At 39.0% G+C, this 20,085-nt stretch overlaps 1 protein-coding gene across 1 annotated transcript in view; it reads left to right on the forward strand.

Annotated features, from left to right (window-relative positions):
- The window catches only part of LOC127577995 (von Willebrand factor C and EGF domain-containing protein-like), a 189,590-nt gene that overhangs the window by 56,680 nt on the left and 112,825 nt on the right, over window positions 1–20,085 (forward strand). The window contains exons 5-6 of the mRNA XM_052029702.1: window positions 18,511–18,639; window positions 18,844–18,960. Of these exons, the coding sequence (XP_051885662.1) occupies window positions 18,511–18,639; window positions 18,844–18,960 (246 nt within the window). The remainder of the gene's footprint in view (window positions 1–18,510; window positions 18,640–18,843; window positions 18,961–20,085) is intronic.

The following is a 20,085-nucleotide window of genomic DNA, read 5'->3' on the forward strand; positions in this document are numbered from 1 at the left end:
TAGTAGACTGTGGTTGAGACAAATGTTCAGGTCACTGGAACTATTTTATATTTGATTGTGGAATATCCAGCTAATAAGTAGAGCACATGCTGTTGGTATGATCTGTTGTTGGAATAACCAGCTGGAAATTTCCTTTGCTCTTGGACAGACGTTAAAAAAAAGGCAGAAGGTTGACACTTGGATATAAATCGGCAATTAGCATTAAAATGTTTGAAGTAGAAAAAAATGTGCTAATCCAAGGTGAACAGCACAGATTTTGATCTTGAATTTGTGCATTCTCTGTTCTAGTATGCTGATTTCAGCCTGCTTTATTTTACACTGCACTGAATGTTCTGACTCACATTCTGCTTAACAGTGTAGTATGCACAGACTTGCACACTCACCTTTTTCAGCTTACTACTTTTAAAACTAAATGAGAAATTTTGAGAAATTGAGGAAAAAATCGTATTCAGTTTTTCATTCTGCATTAAGTAAATCATAATCATTTGTGAAGTGTTTCTCTGTTCTGGATCCTGACTTTGCAGGAACATCAGTATTGAAGTTAGGAACACATCTGTGTGCAAAGGTGGTTGATGCCTGACTTCCCTTCTGCAATTGGCAGTTGAAAAGGGATAGCTGTAATCCTAAATTTGAATTGTTAAATTTCTGTTCACGAAAGGCCTTCAGACGTATGGAGCATAGTGGGAGTATGGAATTAGTTTACAGATGTGATCTTGTTGATTAATGGCACAGATTCGAGGTGCTGAATGGTCAACTTCTGTTCCTGTGGATCTGTAGTTTGCTTGAACAGGGAAATCAACAAAGCTGTTTCTTAACTAAATAATGCCAGTACTTTGGATTCTTTCTATTCATAGCAGTAATCTGGATTTTTCCTTTGGGGACTCCTAACTGTAATATGGGTAAGCTAAACCAAGTACATGAGGTTAAATTCTGTAATCAGTATGAAATAATTTGTTGAAAGCCAAATAGGGAAGGAAAGAAAGAAGGGATCAAGTGATAAAGATAAATGTAATAGAACTTAAAAGTAAAAATATTCAACAATAATTAGATTCTTCACTTGTAAAAATGGGACTTGAGTGGGCACTGCCAAATATGATCATGGCTTCTAAGAAGGCAATGGGTTATAGCCAGGACATATGATGAGATAAAGTAGCTCAAGCCAATAAATGAGAGATGGATCTATAGAATATGACTGAACACATGAAGATTTTTCAAGTGGCCACTCTACAAGGTCACTTTTGTAAGTATAATGAGAGATATTATTTCATCTTTCATCTTTCCCATAGATTGAGGGCCTTGTACCTCTTTGCAAGGCAGCTAGACTGTGGATAGATTTTTTACAATCCTCCCTTAATGGCTTAAGGAACTAGGATTCAAATATCTTTCACTATACCTAGAAAATGTTTCAAGGCATCAGCACAGATTTTTTTGTTTAAAGACAGTGACATGTCAGCCATGTCGCATTCTTCATAAACTTTCAACTTCCTTGTGTATAGTGCAACTGTTGGTTGCATGCACTACTTCCAGTGACATAAACGCCATCATGTTTTTGCTGTCATATTTTCTTTGGCTAAGGCAAAGCAACAACAACAAATTGGATCTAAAGAGTTAAAGAAAATATGGATCAAAAGCAACAAAAGCTGTAAGTGATTATTAAATAATGAGTGTACCTAAAAGCAATGAAAAGTTGAATGTTCCTGTCTGTTCTGACCTGGTTATTTTGTACCTTCTGTGCTGCCTCTGTTAAACCCACTGAAATGATATTCTGAATCCCAGATGGTTGACATAATATAAAAATGGCAGCACTCCCACCACTGTTCCTGTGGGCATACCACTCAGTACTTCTGGCCCTGAATGATGTTTGGGCTCCTATGTGACCTTGCAGCAGCATAAAACATCTGGAAACAGGTAGTTGTGCAACTGTCAGAGTTAGTAAATGAAAGCTGAACTCTTGTAGTGTCATAGAGTTGTAGAGCTTGGAAACAAGCCCTTTGGCCCAACTCGTCCATGACAACCAAGGTGCTTTCCTAAGCTAGCCCCATTTGCCTGCATTTAGCCTATATCCCTCTAAACTGTACCAAACCATGAACTTGTCCAAGTGTCTTTTAAACATTGTAATTACATCTGCCTCTACAGCTTTCTTTGGCAGCTTGTTCCATATACCCACCACTCTCTGTATGGAAAAACTTGCCTCTTAGGTCCCCTTTAAATCTTTCGCCTCTCAACTTAAATGTATCCCCTTCTAGTTTTAGACTCCCCTAACCTGGGGAAAAAGACTCTGACTATCCACCTTATTTATTCCCCTCATAGCTTTACAAATCTCTGAGGTCACTGCTTAGCTTCCTTCATCCTTGGGAAAACAGTCCAAGCCTATTCAGTCTCTCCTTATAATTCATGCCCTCCAGTCCCGACAACATCCTTGTGAAACTTTTCTGCATATTCCCCAGTTTAATCACTTTCTTCCTATTAAGTGGTGACCAGAACTACACATATATTCCAGGATAAAATTACTTCAATTCCAGCCAGAATCCATGCTACCATATCCAGTATTTTCCTAGCATCAGCTGTATATCCAACAACATCAGTTGCCATATAGCTCACATCTGAAGTCTTTCTGATATCAAATGGAGTTCCCAGTTTCAAAACACGGTTGTCATTTGGTAGTTACAATGAAAAAAGGAGCGTAACCTATTAAGTTTAAATGCCATTTAAAGGGCCACTTAACTCACTGGAGTTAAGACACTTAAGATACTGGAAAAGACAGCTCCAAAACTCTGGAGGTAGCTCGCACACATCTCAATGTGTTCAAACAAGAATAACATTATTTTGGAGCATTTAACTACTGAGAAGCACATTTAATGGGTGCCTCTGTTTTTTCTGCTCATGAGGAAGAGATCCCTCTCCTTGAGCCTGGTGAAGTGCTGTGTCCAAGAGGGCACTCCTCCCATCTGGATGGTCTCCCTCCTGGCAGTTTTTGCATGAAAGGAGAATAACCTCTCTCTTGTACATTTGTAGACTAAGTGTGAAGGTTAACTATTTATGGGGAGGTGAAGGAGATTGTAGTACTGAGAGGAGAAAAGTTTTGGTTTCAAGTAATGTCCTGATCTTATTATTACTTACCAGTCTTATTTTCTTCCACAGAGTCTGAATCTGTAAGCTCACACACTTATTGAAATGTTAGGTTTTGTTAAGCTTGGCATTCTGTTTAAATGACATCTAATGGTCTTTGCTTGGGTTTTGTCATTGAGTGGTTAACTCCCACCCAAGTGAGCAATTGGACCTTGTGGAAAACATTTGAACGAGGCTCTTAGGCTCTTTTCTCTTGCTTACCCTCACTTCCTTTTGTGCATCAACTTCACAGGTACCTTTTGCTCTCTGATGTTGACACATTCGCTTATGAAGTATCTTGCTCTTTTCTCTTTTGGTGATTATTACTGAATAAAGGTAGTCACAGTTATGAATTGCTTTTTACAGGAAACCCACCCTCGTGTTTGAACATGAATTGTGACCAAAGCTGTGCATTGATTGGAGGGATGCCTGTTTGCAGTTGCTATGCTGGTTACTCTTTGGGGAAGAATGGAAAGATCTGCTATGGTAAGTCTAATTCATGCCTATCAACACTGGGTAATGAGCAGCAAAAACCAAGGCTTGAGGGACAGGTAAACTATGTTAATAGATGATGATTGACTTGGTGGTGAAAGTTAAGATTGCTAGGGAGAAATATGCAGTGACATGATGAGTAGTTGAAGAACATTGATGATGGATAGAAAGCAGGTGGATGTGGGTCACGGTGTGCATTGTTTTGGAATTGTCCTTGGATATGGAGCTTTATGGACTTTTCTCTAAGGATTTCTATTGAAACATGGGAGGCATGAAGCAAAGTCCATGTACATGCCAAAGAAAATAGCTTCAGAAAAGCTGCACCAAGTAGTCTCTGCCAATGCCCATCGGTCATGTGCATATCATTCAGTGTCCCAGAAAAGATACATTCAGGGCAAGAGCCACAAACAATTTGAATTTAGTGGAAGAATTTCGCTATTTTCAGGCATGCCATTGTGGTGTTTATGGACACACAAATGGCTTAATGTGTGCAGTCCATGATACCCTCTACTTTGGGGATACCCTTTACTTTGATTATGTACCTGAGCTCACAATGAAATTGGGCTTTACTTTCCAAAAAGGAGCAGTAGACAACAAAGCAGCTGGTATGACATTTCCTGTAGTATATGGAAGTTACAGAAAATGTCTTGAGGGTAATGCTGGTGCTCACTGAACACACTGATTGTTGCTGACTCTTTGTTCCAAAGAAATCATGTTGGGGGTGAAATAATCATAGGTTTTATGAAAGCCTTCATAAAATGAAAGGGCCTGTATTCATGTCAATCAGCCACTTAAAGGTCTGGAGGGACAGACAGTTGAGAGTTTGAGGATTAGTGAGACCATGTGGCCAGCAGTGGTTCTAATGCAGCTCAGTTTCAAGTGCACATTCTGGGCAGTATGGAGGGGTCCAAAATAACATGGCCAATGAACAGTGCATTCATACTGCTTGTCATATTGTAATCTCAAGTGCCTGTCTGACACCTGTAAAACAATGATGTCTGGGAAATGAGCCAGACAAAATCTTCAAATGCTACAGTTCAGTGTTATAATGTTACATAATAGAAAGTCTACACTATGTTTCTGATGCTAGACTGCATCTAAAATATGGAATAATATAAAGAGGAGAACCAAGAGAGACAGCTACAGTACATATCTCTCCCATTTTCACACAAAATGTGAAAAGTTTAAAGTTATCTTCCCTATAGATCAAAGAAACTACCATTGTGTAAAACAGCAGTGAAAAGAACAAGCCTTATTGATGTTGTCCATTATTCCTAGTACCTGGCACCAACTAACTCCTTGCTTGCCTTTAGTTGTTATTCTCATTTGTGAGTTGCAAATTGTGTGACCCTGGGAAAACAGATGTGGTGTAAAGAAGAATGGAAACATGTTGCATCACATCGTAAAAGGGTTTTGAATTTCATGCACAAAGCTGGAGTGGAAGCAGGTATGTTACTGTAGCTGTGGTGCAAGGTTTTTACTACTGCATAGGGAGTCCAGAGGACACCATTCTGGCTCCAGTCAAGGCTTGTGATCGCGTTTCAGTGGTGAAGATTTATTCTAAATGAAGCACGTGCATCATAATTGAAAGACGCTGTTGTATCCCTTCCTTTGCACATGAAGCAGACCTTGTCTTCTTAGCACTGATGACATTGAGTGTCTCCTACTCTGAATCTAGATTGGAACATGCAAAATTGGGAATAAACGCTGGAATAGGCCATATACCCCCTTGAGTTTATTCAGCCACAGAACAAAATTGTGGGTAATTAGCTGTTGGTCTGAGCTCCACTTTTCTGCCTATTCATCATAATACTTCCCCATTGATCAAAAATCTGTCTCTCTTGGCCTTGAACAGCTTCCACAGCTGTATGAGGTAGAGAATTCCTAAAACTCATACAGAGTTAACGAGAAATTTCCTTTCTCAGAGGGGCATGAAACAGGTCGTCTCTTATTCTGAAATGTAGAGCCCCAGTTTTAGATTTCCCCACGGGGGGAAACATTCTCTCAGCATCTACCTGGTCAAGTCCCCTCAGAATCTTGTATGCTTCAATAAGACGACTTTGCAATTTTCCAAACTCCGTAACACGTATACCTACAGGAGAACAGCAACCGCTGTCAAGAAATATCTCCTCTCAGCCCAGGTACACTGTTACTGTTAACAAATGATACAGGCTTCTGTGTGCTGAAGCAAGTTTCTGTCAGCATTACAGTTGTTGCATTGTTCCTGTTCTTTTGTTATTTTTGAATCTCTTCCTCATTTCTCAAGTACATCAGAAAATTTTATTTGGGATTAAGAATTAAGATTTTCATTGACTGTGAAATGAAATTAGCCCAGCAATGTTAAGATGGAAGAACCGGTGCCTTTGCAGTAAAATCAGAGAATCCAGACCACTGACTATAAACCAGGAGCATCCACACCACTGACTCTTAACAGGAGAATCTGGACCACTAATGGTGAGGCAAGAGTGTCTGGATCACTGATAATAAACTGGTAGACTCTGGACTGCTGGCATTGAATGTGGAGGCTCTGGACTGCTGGGAAGGAATGTGGAGGCTCTGGACTGCTGGTATTAAGCAGTCAGGACAAATGGTCTCCCTACCAGTGTCAGGTCCAGAAACTAGCCTTAATTAATTATTGATAGGGAATGGCAGATGCTAATAAAAGAGGAGTAGAGGAATGGTGGTTCTGGGACCTTAACTTGTCAAACTTGAGTTGGTAAATTTCCCTGATTGTCATCTTGAATCCTGCCCCCACTCAAAAACTACTGAGTAATATTTAGAATGTTGGAAACAATTTTCTTTTTTTAAAAAAAAAATTCCTTTGGTATAATTCTTAATTTACTTAAATTCCAGTGCTCTGTTTTAAAACAAATGAAAGTTGATTCACATTTGAGGTCTGCTTTTGCACTGCAGGCCTTGAGGGTGAGTTGATCCCCAGCAAGAGTTTGCACTATTCAGGATGGGTTAGCTGAGCACTTTTTTCCAAACTTGCAAACAATCATAGATTCTTTAAAAGTCATGTAAAGTATGTTTTGCTTCTGAATCCAATGAACATTTACGGATTATGAAAGATGTTGATGTAGTTGTCTCTTACTTCCTTTCAAACATGTGAAAAGTGTAAAGAGCTGATGTAACTTTTGTATAAAGGCATGAAATAACATGCATGCCATGATATTTTGGAGTTCTTCCTGAAGTAAACAGATGTATGCAATGGTTTGATTGTTGGTGCAATTTATTTTAATTAAAGGAACATGTGCTTACTTTCTGTTCAATCCTGCTAATCTCCTCAAGATGTAGCATGAACACTTGAACCTTTCTAAAGTAATATTCTTGAAGCATAACACGTGTTACTAGTTTCATGCATTTTGTAAGACATATTACATGTGACAAATTTTAAATTTTTGACTTTTATGTTATGTTACTCATATGAAATTGATTTGTTTCAGCAATCGGTTTTGTATATAGTGCATACTTATTTGATGGTTGCTATTAACAGATTTACTTATGTGACTGTGATAACTATTTTCTGCCTGAGGTGGGTTAGGGAACAATAATCCATGTCCATTCTGAGAATTAGTCAAAAAAAAAGTTGCTCATTTTCTTCAGGCTACATTGTCGCAAATTTTCTTGCAATCTTTTTCGCTGGGAGTCTGTCCTACACCCCCATGTGTTTACTGGAGGAACCCTTGGAGTATAATCTTGGACGCTCAGCAGTACCATAAGAGACTATTTCTTCATTACATGTTATTTAAGCACATATCCTGTTTACACATCCTTTCCTATGTTGTTACATTTTAGTCATATTTGTGAAGTTTTATAATTGGTTCTTGTATCTCTGTTTTTGCAATCTGTGTTTTTAGTCATGACGCTGCCTGCATTAAATCACTTGATCCTACCCCTGCCTAGTCTATCTGTTAGTGAAAATAATCCAGTGATGGAATATAAATCCAATGCACCACAGCCACCAGTGGTAGAGGAAAATGAGGTGGAATGCATAAGATCAGAGAAAGAGGCAAATACAAGGAATGAGGGAGTTCGTAGGGCTGGCAGAGGAAAACCATGAAGGCATTTTAGCCCAAGGAAAATTTTGAAAATAGAAGCTTTGGAGTCATGAGCCAATTAGATCGGTAAGGATAGTGAACAGGCCAAGATTTGGTCAGAGAATTTTGGATGAGAAATTTATAGAGCATGGAGGATAGGAGATTGAATAGAGATCTGGATGATTACATCTGGAGAATGGATGGCAGAGAGTTTCAAGGCAGGGACAAGAACAGGAGCACATCTGTCTTTAAATAAAACTTACTAGAAGGTCATTGTCTGGTGCATCAATGACCATTTTGATTGTGGTCCCACCACTGCAAACTTCAGTAGTATAAAGGAAGATGGTGGGTAAGGGATAGTTGTGGTTATTGTTATTAAGGGCCCGATCGAGGTTAGGAGAGTCAGTGATGCTGAGGTCAACATCAGTACTGTGGGGTGGAGGAGTGGCTATTGGGGCTGAGATTGTGAAATTATGTCAATTGAGGAGGGGGGACTGGGATCTGGGAGCTAGGGATGTTGGGCTCTGTGCCGACCAGATGGTCGGGGGTTGTTGCTGTAAAGAGATGGGATAAGATTTCTTTATTAGTCACGTGTACACGTACATCAAAACACACAGTGTTTTGTGTAGAATGTTCTGGGGGCAGCCCGCAAGTGTCGCCACGCTCCCGGCGCCAACGTAGCATGCCCACAACTTCCTAACCCGTACGTCTTTGGAATGTGGGAAGAAACTGGAGCACCCAGAAGAAACCTACGCAGTCACAGGGAGAACGTACAAACTCCTAACAGACAGTGGCCGGAATTGAACCTGGGTCGCTGGCGCTGTAATAGCATTATGCTAACCGCTACATTATTGAGGAAAGGCTATGGCAGGGTCTGAAGCAGAGGAGGCAAATCGTGATACTTAATGGGGGGGGGGGGGGGGTCTCAATTTGGAGCAGTCTCATTAAAACCTAGTTGTTCTGGGATTGGCTCACGAAGTGGCTTCTCAGGCAACATACATTAATTCCTCAGGCAGTGCTCTGAAAGGAACAATGCATGGGAAATGACATTACTCGATGCATAAACTTGGATCAGACCTGTAGCAGTTATCTGCGAATCGTAATACTGGAAGAAATTTCTGGATCAGTGTGATTTTAAAATTATTGCAATCATGTTCCACTCTGGATGGTATCAATTTTCAGATACAGAGCACTGAGAAACACAGAACTATGTTGGTGAATTTCTGTTCACCACATTGATGACTGGAAATGGGGCAGTGGTTTACCATGATTGAGGTGTCAAAGGTATGTTTTTTTGAGGACAGGAAGTGATTGTAGTTTTGAAATGGATAGGAATGCTACCTGAGGAAAGAGAACCATTTACAATGCCAGCTAAGCATGACAGCCAGGAGGGTCAACACATTACTGAGATGGATTAAGTAAGGTAGAGGAGGGTTTTATGGCTGACGAAAAAGTTTTGGAATGGAAGGAAGGGAGACGGGAGAGAAACTGGGAAAAATATAGAGATATGAGAAGAGAGCAGGTACATGGAACTAGAACTGGGACCACACTGGGAATAAACATCAACACTGACTACTTGGGCTGAATAGCTTCTACCCATCCTTTCTAGAAAGCTGTAATAATATTATGAGGGTTTTTCATTCTTTCTCTGTGTCTGCCAGAATTTACTTAATGATTAACCAGGTAAAGACTTGTACCATTTCATGGAAATAAAGAGTTTGCTCACAGGAGTAGTCTGGAATGCTCAGCTTTGGGAAAAACATCCAAATTCCAATTTTCCAATTATGCTACAACAGTGAGTGACCTTGAGCACTGCCAATGCATATTGTAAAGTCGTAAGCACACAGCGTGAAATTTATCAGCGTATGATGGCGGAAACAGGTTTCTTGACTCCAGCCAGACTCAGCAAATTCCCCCAGAGTAACATTTCAGACTTTGCCTCTGATTAGCATTTCTGATCCATATAACCTTTTCTCCTAAACTCCTTTGCCTAGATATTGGATCAACGTGTGCCTATTATTTATGCATAATTATGTAGGAAATACAAAATTAGCATGTTTTTAAGTGTTTCTGGGCATTTGGATGCATGTCCTGCTCACTGGGGAAATGGACTGGGAACTTTGTGTCACAATTCACTCTAATACAAGTTTCACTTACCATTCTATTTCCTGCATGCAATGTCATTATCAAAAGGAATGTTTCATTTTAATTAAGTACAGAAACTGGATCATAAGGTTGTGACCTGTAGCATTGTAATCTATGCAAAACAGAGGTTACAGTGTGCTGGAAACAGTGAACCCTAAAAGATTTAAAGGGATACATCTGGGATATTAGTATTGTGTTTTATAAATCGCTCATTGTTTCTTCTCTGAATTTATTAAATTTAAAAATGTCTGCCACCTGTAGCATTGGGTGCAATCACCCTTGGCTTATCCATGGCTTCTTGGCATTTGTGTCCCAAACTCGTCCTATTCTCCACCATTCTTGCAATTGATCAGCTGCCTCCCCACCCTCCAACTCCCCAGTTGCCATTAATTGCTATGGAGAGATCATTTTAATTGCATTGACCCATTTCCATGACAGCAACTTCTTGAAGCAAAGATGTCCAATTTTTGCAATTTGTGTCAGCATTGTACACAGCACCCATTTGGTGCAGGAGTTCCTCAAATCCAATTTCTGAGAACTTAAGAATTTCTCAACAGCCAGAGGAATACATTTGGAGATATTTCGATATCTTTGCATTCATCTCACTTTTGCTATTCCACTTCAAATTTGTAAAATAATTATACAAAATATCCACAAAACTATTTTGCTGTGAAACCTCTCCCGGCCTTTTTGAGTTTCAGCTAGCTTTTGTATCTTTTTGTGTAAGATTTAATTGCTCTAAGTGTTTTCTTTAGTCTTCTAAGATCAGGTATTAAATTGCCAACCACTAATTATTCCTATCTGAATTATTGACTGTCTTGAGTTTTCAGCTAAATTTTAAAATTACTTTTATGTTCCTTTTGTATATCAAGTGTATACTGGCATCACTGACAAGGCCAATGGTTAAAGCCAGCCCTAGTTGCCCCTGTACAGCTATTGTCCTTTTGCATTATCTGTATTATTGCACATATTCTAGTGCACCACTGAGATTTAAAAAAGCAAATTAATTATTCCAATGTCATACAATTAAAATAAGCATCCTATATATCTTGCATGTCTCTAAATAAACCAGATGTCATATACTGTAATGAAGCACAAGTTGATTTTTCATCAGGAATCTAGACAGGGAATTGTTTTAATTGAGTATACTTATTTTCCTCAATGAGGGATGGCATTGCTCCTTAATGCAATTCACAACCACAATATATTTTTAACATGACTGAATTAGAAAATGAACAGAATAAATATCACTTTGTAGCGACTCACCACACCGGCATCGAACCGGCTCCCGACATCACAAACATCGTCGGAGGCCCGGATCCAAGATAGCGAGGGGCCCTTGGAAAGCCCGTGCGCGGGAAGGTCACGGGAACTGTAGCGCAGGAAATTTTTGGATATTAAAGGCGCACCGCGCCCCTGTCGTTCATTCGACTTCTGATTTCGAACCAGCGACTCTGTGTCTTCATTTCGTAGTGTGTAGCTGGCTGCTACAACTTCATAATTGTTCAGTGGGCTAAACTATGTTCCTCAGTTACAGCATCTGCATGAACATCATCAGATGCAATTCCAGCACAATCCAAGTGCACAGCCATCCTTTCAACACAAGGAAAGCTTACTGAATATTTCAATACGCCGTTTCTGCACCAGTTAAAACCAACCACCATGCACTCCCATATCAAAAATGTGCACTCCTTTCACACTTGAAACCCAATTGTTAATGTGGAATTAAACTGCCCAACACCACAACTACTTCAATACTTTTCAGATGTTTTGACCAAAGAAAAGAGAATGGATTTTGAAAAATGTATCAATCAAAGAAAGAAGATATAGAAACCATTATTTATAACCATAAAATTTATAACTTCAATACCAAATGGCCATAATTTACTGTAAATAATAGGGAACCCAATGACACTTTTGTTTATTTGCAACTTGGAGAGTGGCGGCGTTGCACATGAAAATCTTGAAGTTGTTATCCAAGACAAGTTTCATCATAAAAACTGAATCATACATCATTGAACAATGTGAACTTTCTAAAGAAAGTTAATGGTTGTACATATTTATCTGGGAATGTTTTTAAACAATGTGATATTTCTTCATTATTGCCAGCTGCCTTTCTGGTGCTAAGATTAACTTCTGGAGATGTGCATTGTCATTCAATCAGCTTTATATTGTTGCTGGAGATTGTGAAAAACCTTTTTTCTTTCACTTTTTCAATTACCTTGTATCTCTCAAGTATCTTTGATTATTTTGGTTTATGTATCTGATCTGATGTTTAACTGTAACTTTTACTTTGTGGTCAGATTGTGCTCTGCTTATTAACAGTTTGTCAATCTGATCGGTTGACCAGAGGCATAGTTGTTCTCCCATTCAAAATGGCAGCAGAGAGCATATATATTTCCATCCTGTACTTGCAGCAAGTTGCCATGAAAAAGCTCATAAAAATTAAATGAACAAGTTTAATATTTGCTTTGAATAGTGGGCACCACTGTCTACCGTAGATTCTGGACAAGAAATTAACCTTCAGAAAACAACATAGGAAGGTGAGGAACAGTCTATCAGACAGAATAGTAAACTTTCCATTCTTCTGTGTAAAAACTTTGATTGCAATTAAATATATATTTCCTTTTTGTTGTTAAGTGCAAAAGTCTAAATTTGCACTAAAATCCAAGGCTCAATGAACTGGGATAACAAAAGGTGCTGCCTTTAATCTTTGCCATTATATCATTAGCCAATTTAAATTGATTCCACAGAGAATTAAAGCACAACCTGAAAACAGAAGAAGCAGAGTAAAACAATGTGAATTACACTTTACATGGGAAGAATCTGTTTGTAATAAAATCTCTTTTAACAAATATATAACTTACCAACTTCATTTTTCTGCCTTGCACCATAACCTGGCAATTACCCTTACCAGAAATTATGGTGTTATTTGCAAATTATTTTGCAAATAACTGGTTCAAAAATAATTCAGAGTGCATATACAAATTTCTGATTTACCTTCCTGCCAAGTAAGACTCCCAAAGGACAGTACAGTAATAAGCCAATGTGAAATACATACTACAAATGTACCCTTAACATTGTAAGATCAGAAAATGCTGTTTAAGCACACTCTTAGTGAGAAAACTGTTGTAAAGAATGAAGCAGTTTTGACTTTCAGGCTCAGATGCAAATGTCATTTTTCACAGAGAATGTGTTATAGCAGGCTAAAATACTTTGCAATTTGTTGCATCCGTAGTGCATGTAATGTTGTTAAGTATCCAGTTGATGAAGTATATGCTCGAACTTCTATTCAAAACATGGCAGCTTCATCTCTACACCTGTTAGAAATAGCAGTAAACGTTATAGACAGTACTGTAGATATTCAAAAGCCGACATCATCTTGTTATCAATGGCAGTCGTGCACCTTGAATCTGTGTAACCAATGCAAAGGTCAAAAGAACAATGTCGATACATTAAGGACAGGAGGCAAAGTGTAAAACTCTCCTCCTATGATTTTTCATGTCACAACCTGCCACATTGATGAAAAATTCCAGTAAACATATTTAGTAGCGAGAGTCATCATTGAAATAGAATCACCTTTCTGCTACTCTTCTGACAGGAGATAAGGATGACATAATTTGAAATTCTGTCAGTGGGGACCAGCGATTTTCAGCAATATGTGCATTGCATCGTGATTGTCACAAATAATTTGATCAACGACTGCATTTTGCTCCCAACCAAAGAACTACTCATTGCATTGCTTAACCTTACCTGCAGGAAAGGAGAGTAAATGTTCATGTTTTTCCTTCTCTGTCACTTTCCTAGGACCAGTGGGCAATGTAAACCTTTGTAACTTATAGTTCTGTTCTGCACTACCCAACTGAGAAAATAATTTGAAAGGTTTTTATTATACGAGCCAACATTTTGAGGGTGGTGATACTTTGTCCAATTAAAAAAAATCAGTCTACATTTTTAATACAAAAAGTCTTTGGTGTTTGGATCTAAGCACAAGCTTTGATTTTGCAATAGCCAAATTGAAATATGCATGGCTGTGACTCATAATAAATGCCTTCCTTTCTTGTGTAGATGTTGATGAATGTTCCCGATATGGAGGACAAAACCTTTGTCAGCAAATCTGCAAGAACAACATTGGCAGCTACAGGTGCCTTTGTTATCAGGGATACCAACTCTTAGCTAATGGGCGCACCTGTATTACTTCAAAATATTTCAGCTTAACTGGTGAGTAACAGCTTGTTGACAATTGGAATGTGCCTTTAACAAATAAAAGTGCATCATAGAGATGTAATCACAAGTGAAAGATGAGTTAAAGCAAATGATATTTGGAGGCTTGCTAAAATCTTAGTTAAGGAGTTTAAGTTGGAACTCAGCAATTTCAGATAGTAACTCTTTGTATTTTGCATTATCAGCATTCAGAGTTATGTTCATGTCATTTAAGATTTTATTCATTTTCTGTGTACATATTCACCAAACATAGTTTTGGTTTTCAGCAACCTTCAGCATCCTCTTTCACCTGACTCCAACATCACTTTGTTATTAAATCACTCCTATCCTCCACCCTATCACGTAATTTCCTTTTGGATCATTTTTCTCCTTCCTCTTTCTAGGCAATTTAAAACTTTTTATGCTGCTTGACCTGCTGAGTGTAGCATTTTGTGTTTTTCTTCTGGATTTCCAGTTTTTTTTCCTCCAATAAAAAGCCGTCCTTGTCCACAGTTCCACTTTATCCTTCACCATGTTCAATATTTCAACAGAAAAGCAATTTTCCTTTCTTGTAGACATAAAAGAGCACAAACTTCAACAGCTTTTGAATTCTCCAGATTTTAATTGCTGTTTGTATGTCTCGTGTAGTAGGTTGTCGTACATTTTCTTTCACAGTCTTTTAACTTTGCCGAAGTACATGGTGTGGCCCCATTCACTCAGTAATACAAATCCTTCTCTTCGCGAGAAGAAGCTGTTGCTCCAAGTGAAAATTTGAAAATAAAAGCAGGAGAAACTGAAAACTTTCACCAATGCAAGCAGTGTCTGGAAAAGCAGTTGATGTTTCAGGCCCTAAAAACACCCTTTCCAGATCGAGAAAGAATTTAATGCTCAAAATGTTGACCTTCTTTTCCACTGGTGCTGCCATATCTGGAGAGTATTTCCAGCTTTTTTGAGCTTTTATTTAAACATTTTCAGCCTGAGCAGTTTCTAACTTTTCCTTTGTTTCCCTTCAGTATTTGGTTCACCTGTTCTTGGTTATTTGCCATTTGTTAACATGAATAGTTAGGTTTGCTTTTTGTGCACTTCCAAATTATATATTTCTAATGTAAAAAGTGACAATTCTCGTGTTGAACAGAAGCACTCCATCTGCCACTCCTTTTCTGATTCAGATCCTTACAAAAATGCTCTGTTCTTTCTTTTAACTAAACCAATTTTAAAGTATACTTCGGAACTCCTCTTCCCCTTCCTCCTCATTCTGCACTTTCTGTCCTTGATTCATCTCCTGGATAAGAGAGGAACAATGTGTAAAATAGGAGGAGGAGTAGGCTTTTAGACTTCTGAAGCCTGCTTTACCACACAATCATGATTTCAAGTCTGCTTGAACAGTTATTCATCCTGTCCTCTGTGCTGTGGTGTCCAGGGATCTATTGATCCAGCCTTAAATATACCCAATGACTAAGCATTCCCAGCCCACTGAGGTACTGAATTCCAAGTGTAGTACACTATGTCCCCTAGTTACAGCTGCTCTGGCTGGAGGAAATGGCCTTTGGCTATTTTGTCAAAACTCTTAGCATATTGTGTATCTCAGTGCTATCATGTCCTTCTAAACTCCAGTGCGGCAGGCCAATCCTACTAAATTTCTCCTCATAGAAATACCTTTTTTATGCCAGAAACCTTTCCAGTGAAGCTTAACTGCATTATTTCTAAGACAAGTAGACTCTTGCTTAGGTGCAGAGACCAAAACTACACATACTTCAGATATATTTTCACTGAAGCCCTGTGCTCCAACCTACTTGCAGTAATGGCCAACATTCCATTTACTGCCTTAATTGCTTACTGTGCCAGCATGTTTACTTTCTGCATCCCATGAACCTGCATGCTAAGAGTTTTGCTGAAAACTGAATCTTGTGAATTCCTTTCACCCAAATGGCTGACTAGCTCGTTGAACAAATCCATTCGATTTTAAACCAGTTTCTTTTAGCATTCTTCTCCCTGCTTCAGCTACCCCATTACGTTCAGTTATTACAGATATAGGTATAGTTTTAACTGTTATCTATGTGCTCTGTTTTAATAAATTACCATTATATTTGTCCTCTCCAGTCAGTATTTCTTCTTCCTTTAAAATGACTGACCAGTTTTATTAATCTCTTCCTCAAGTGCTTAATTCTTGGCCCCAGGGGCCTTGTTAGGATTCCTGAGTTGCACAAGTGTCTATCTGATGGAAGCTGAGACTGAAGGAGGAATGGCATTTCAGTTTGTTGATGTGGGAGTTAATAGTTCTCCTATGTATTTTATCTGAGGTAAATGTGGTAGCAGAGTGCTTATATTATTGGGCTAGCAATCCTGAGGCTTGCATTAGTAATCCAAAGATCTGACTTCAAGTCTCACCATGACTGTTTGTGAATTTGAATTGTTAGTTAAATAAATCTGGAATAAAAATACAGTATCAGCAAGATATGCAAAGCTGCCTTAAGTTCACCATAAAAACCACAACTGGTTCATTAATGTCCCTAATGGACAAAAACTTGCTGTCCAACTTTGGTCTTGCCTGTATGTGACTCCAGATCCATATCAATATGGGGACTCTTAACTTTTTGAAAAGGGGCAAATTGTTGTGAACATATAACCAGAATAAAATTGGATGGACCACCGGGCAATTTCACAGAGCAGATTCAGAAGTGACAAAACTGCACATATCCCAGCTGACCCTGAGAAGTCTTTCACCCTAAAATCTAGAGATTTGTGGCAAGATTGGAGAGTTAGTCAAGCCTCAACTTGTTGCTAGCACTCAACAATGACTGCTGAATCCATTATATCCCATGTGGTCATGTCAAGCACAAGCAGGGAAACCTGATTACTGGCTACTATCCCCCTCATTAATTAATGATTTTCTTAGAAGAAGCACTGGGCAAGGGTGCATCATGTACTCTGGGTGTATGCAAAGAGTGGGCTGTAACAGTATATCTGACCTACTGCTCTCAGGCAATAATTTTAGTGTAAGTGACCACCTTATGGTCACTGTTGGGAAAATAAGTCCACATTGAGGATACCTTTGAACATGTTGTGAAAGAATGGTGGGCAATTAAGCAAGATCATCTCTATCCTCAAACATATCAAAGCTCAACTGTTGACTTGAAAAGATGAAGTTCAAATGTTAGCAACATATTGATGAAGAGCTGCTGAAGGTATGATATGTTTCCGTTTCAACCTCATCCTGAGGTTGCCACCGTCATCACAGCCAATTAAGTTAACCATGTTATATCAGGAAGCATTTCACTGCATGGGACACATCAAAAATTTTCGCTGCAGTGCTGAAGGCATGTGTTCCAGTAAAGCTACAACAATGGCATAAATCCAACAATGTAGAAAATTGTCCAAGTATTTTCTGCTGGAGAGAAGTAGGACAAATTTAGTCTTGTAAATTTCAGCCATGTCAATCATCACCTAATTAATGGAACCTTTTTATGCTGTTGTCAAATAATGCTTAACAATCACTGAGCAGTCACTGATCTCATCACAGCCATTGGTCTAAACCTGGATAAAGGAGCTGAATTCACTGGTGCGGTGAAGGTGGCTGCTGTTGTCATTGTCAGTATTTGGATGAATGTGGCATCATTGCGCTATAGTAAAACTTGGTCATTGGGAATTGACAGAAAAGCACTTCACTGAGTTGATTCATACCATTACGAAAAGTGGTTGTGCTTCGTTGACACCATTTATTTTAATGGAATAGGGATATTCCAGCAGATCCAAAACGTGCAGCTGTGGCTAAGGGCAAACTACGTAGCAACACATTATCGTCTGCTTAAAAGTGGCCCCAGTATGATGCAAGACCGTACCAACTTGTCAGCATTCAAATGTGCCTGCCACTGGAAAGACATATGACTCTGATGATGAAATACCTTCAGCTGATGACATTGCTTTATTAGATGGGGCATTGTACCAGTCATTGCTTCATTAGTAAAGGCCTTTCATCAAAAGGCTAGATGTGAAGACACCTGCTAATTATTATGCTGTGCTCAATTCTCTTCACAGCCTGCATGGAGCAAGACCTGGCCAACATTCAGGCTTGGGCTGAGAAGTGGCAAGTAATATTTGTGCCTTGCAAGTGCCAATCAATTAATAATTCCCTCTTGATATTCAATGCCATTACCATTGCTAAGACACATACCATTAACATTTGGTTGTTCATCATCAGCCTTCCCAAGGGCAAATTGAAATGAACCACCACCAAGCCCCTCCCCCTTGTTATCACCAAATCACTGTGATTGGTCATATTATAGTAGGTAGTTACTTGATTTTGTGAACAATTATTTATTGTGCATTGTTTCCCACTGACCATCTCCCTCCCATTTTGTTTTTGTGCCTTATGTTTTACTTTCAATCAGTGTCACCAACTCATATCTCATTATTGCTTAAGGGACTTTGCCATATGCCACTGCCTGTCTATGTCACTAATGTACATTGGCATGTCCTAAGGCTGTGAAAGACACTATAAGAATGTTTGTTCTTCTTAACTTAGGGCTTTCTGCTTGGTGTGGGGAATACGGTTGTGACATGAGCTGCAACCACGGTGGCTGTGAGGAGATCTCCCGTGTGTGTCCTGTTGGCTTCACCGTGATCGAAACCAGCATTGGAATTAGTTGCAAAGGTAGAAGGTTGATTTTTTGTACATTCTTTGTAAAAGTGTTTGTTCCATTGTCTCAACCATTTTCTTCCCCGTTAATATAGTAGTGAACTATACAAACCAGGAGAGTGCCAAAATACCATCCAAGTATCTGCTCTGAGTTATTTAATCTTTGATCATGTTGATCCACCCATCATTCTGCATGTTGTCAATCTTTGTCTCTTTCAGATATCAATGAGTGTTCTACAGCCTCTTGCAAAGGGCAGTGTGTGAATAAGGAAGGCGGATTTGTGTGTGACTGCGGAGCAGGAATGCAGCTCTCCCCTGACAAGCACAGCTGTGTGGGTGAGGGAAAAAAATGAGTACATCATTACTTTTGTTAATTTTTTAAACATTATTCTGATTGTCTCAGATTTGTGTACATCAAAGGAGTCTTGTTCCAGAAGAGATTTGGGGTGAAGTTTGAAAGGAGGGGAAGTGTGAGGGTTGAAAGGCAACAAAAAGGGGGTGCAAATCTTCTGGTTTTCTCTCCTACTTGGTAATGTTGTGGTTCTATCATACACAGTGATGAAAGATTGGAAAATGATATGCATGAATCTTGTCTTGCTCAGACATATCCCAACAATCAGGATTCCCTTTGTAGATCAGAAATCCTCTGTCTACACATGACAATGATAAAGATTCTCACATATTGCATAAATTCACATACAAATGCATGTGCGCACATGTGCAATATACACATGCTTTGCTGTGCACAGAACATTTGTATATGCAGGTGTGGACCTTCATGTGCAAGCACAGCTGAAATCCGCTGTAAGATCAAGCAACAGACATTTCTCCAAATGTTTTGACTTTTGCAAGTGGTGTTCATCTCCCTGCGATAACCCATAAATGCCTGAAAGATATGCATGTTGGTCAATGTTGTAAAGCGAAAGAGAGATCGAGTTTCTATGTGGAGAGCCCAGATGACCTGCGTTTCAATTCCATCATTTATATTTATTTCCTTTCCCTGAGGGATTTTTTTATATTTGTAAAATTTGTGTATTTGAATCCCATGTAGTCTGCCCCTGGGTGTAAGCAGGATCTGAGTGTGTTCCCAGCTGTTTATTGGCATTGACAAAACAAGCAATCAGGATGTGGGATTTGAAGTAAAACTGCAGATGCTGGACTCTGAAACAAGAACAAGAATCCTGGAAGAACTCAACCTGAGAGAGTCTGAGAAGGGATCACTGACCTGAAGCATTGACTGGTTTCTCTTTCCACAGATGCTGCATGACTAGCTGAATTCTTCCAGCATTTCTGTTTTTGTTTTAGGAAGTGGGACTATTTCCACCAATCATTTACAAAGCAAATGAAGCCACTTCTTCAGATATGGAAAAAGCTAATTATTCTCTCTCTTTGTCAACATTAATCTGGCATGCACTGCTTGGAAGTATGAAATGTTTGATAATGGAGCTAAGGCAATATTCA

This window comes from Pristis pectinata, chromosome 14 (assembly GCF_009764475.1).
Source record: "Pristis pectinata isolate sPriPec2 chromosome 14, sPriPec2.1.pri, whole genome shotgun sequence".
In the NCBI taxonomy this organism is placed as follows: Eukaryota; Metazoa; Chordata; class Chondrichthyes; order Rhinopristiformes; family Pristidae; genus Pristis; species Pristis pectinata.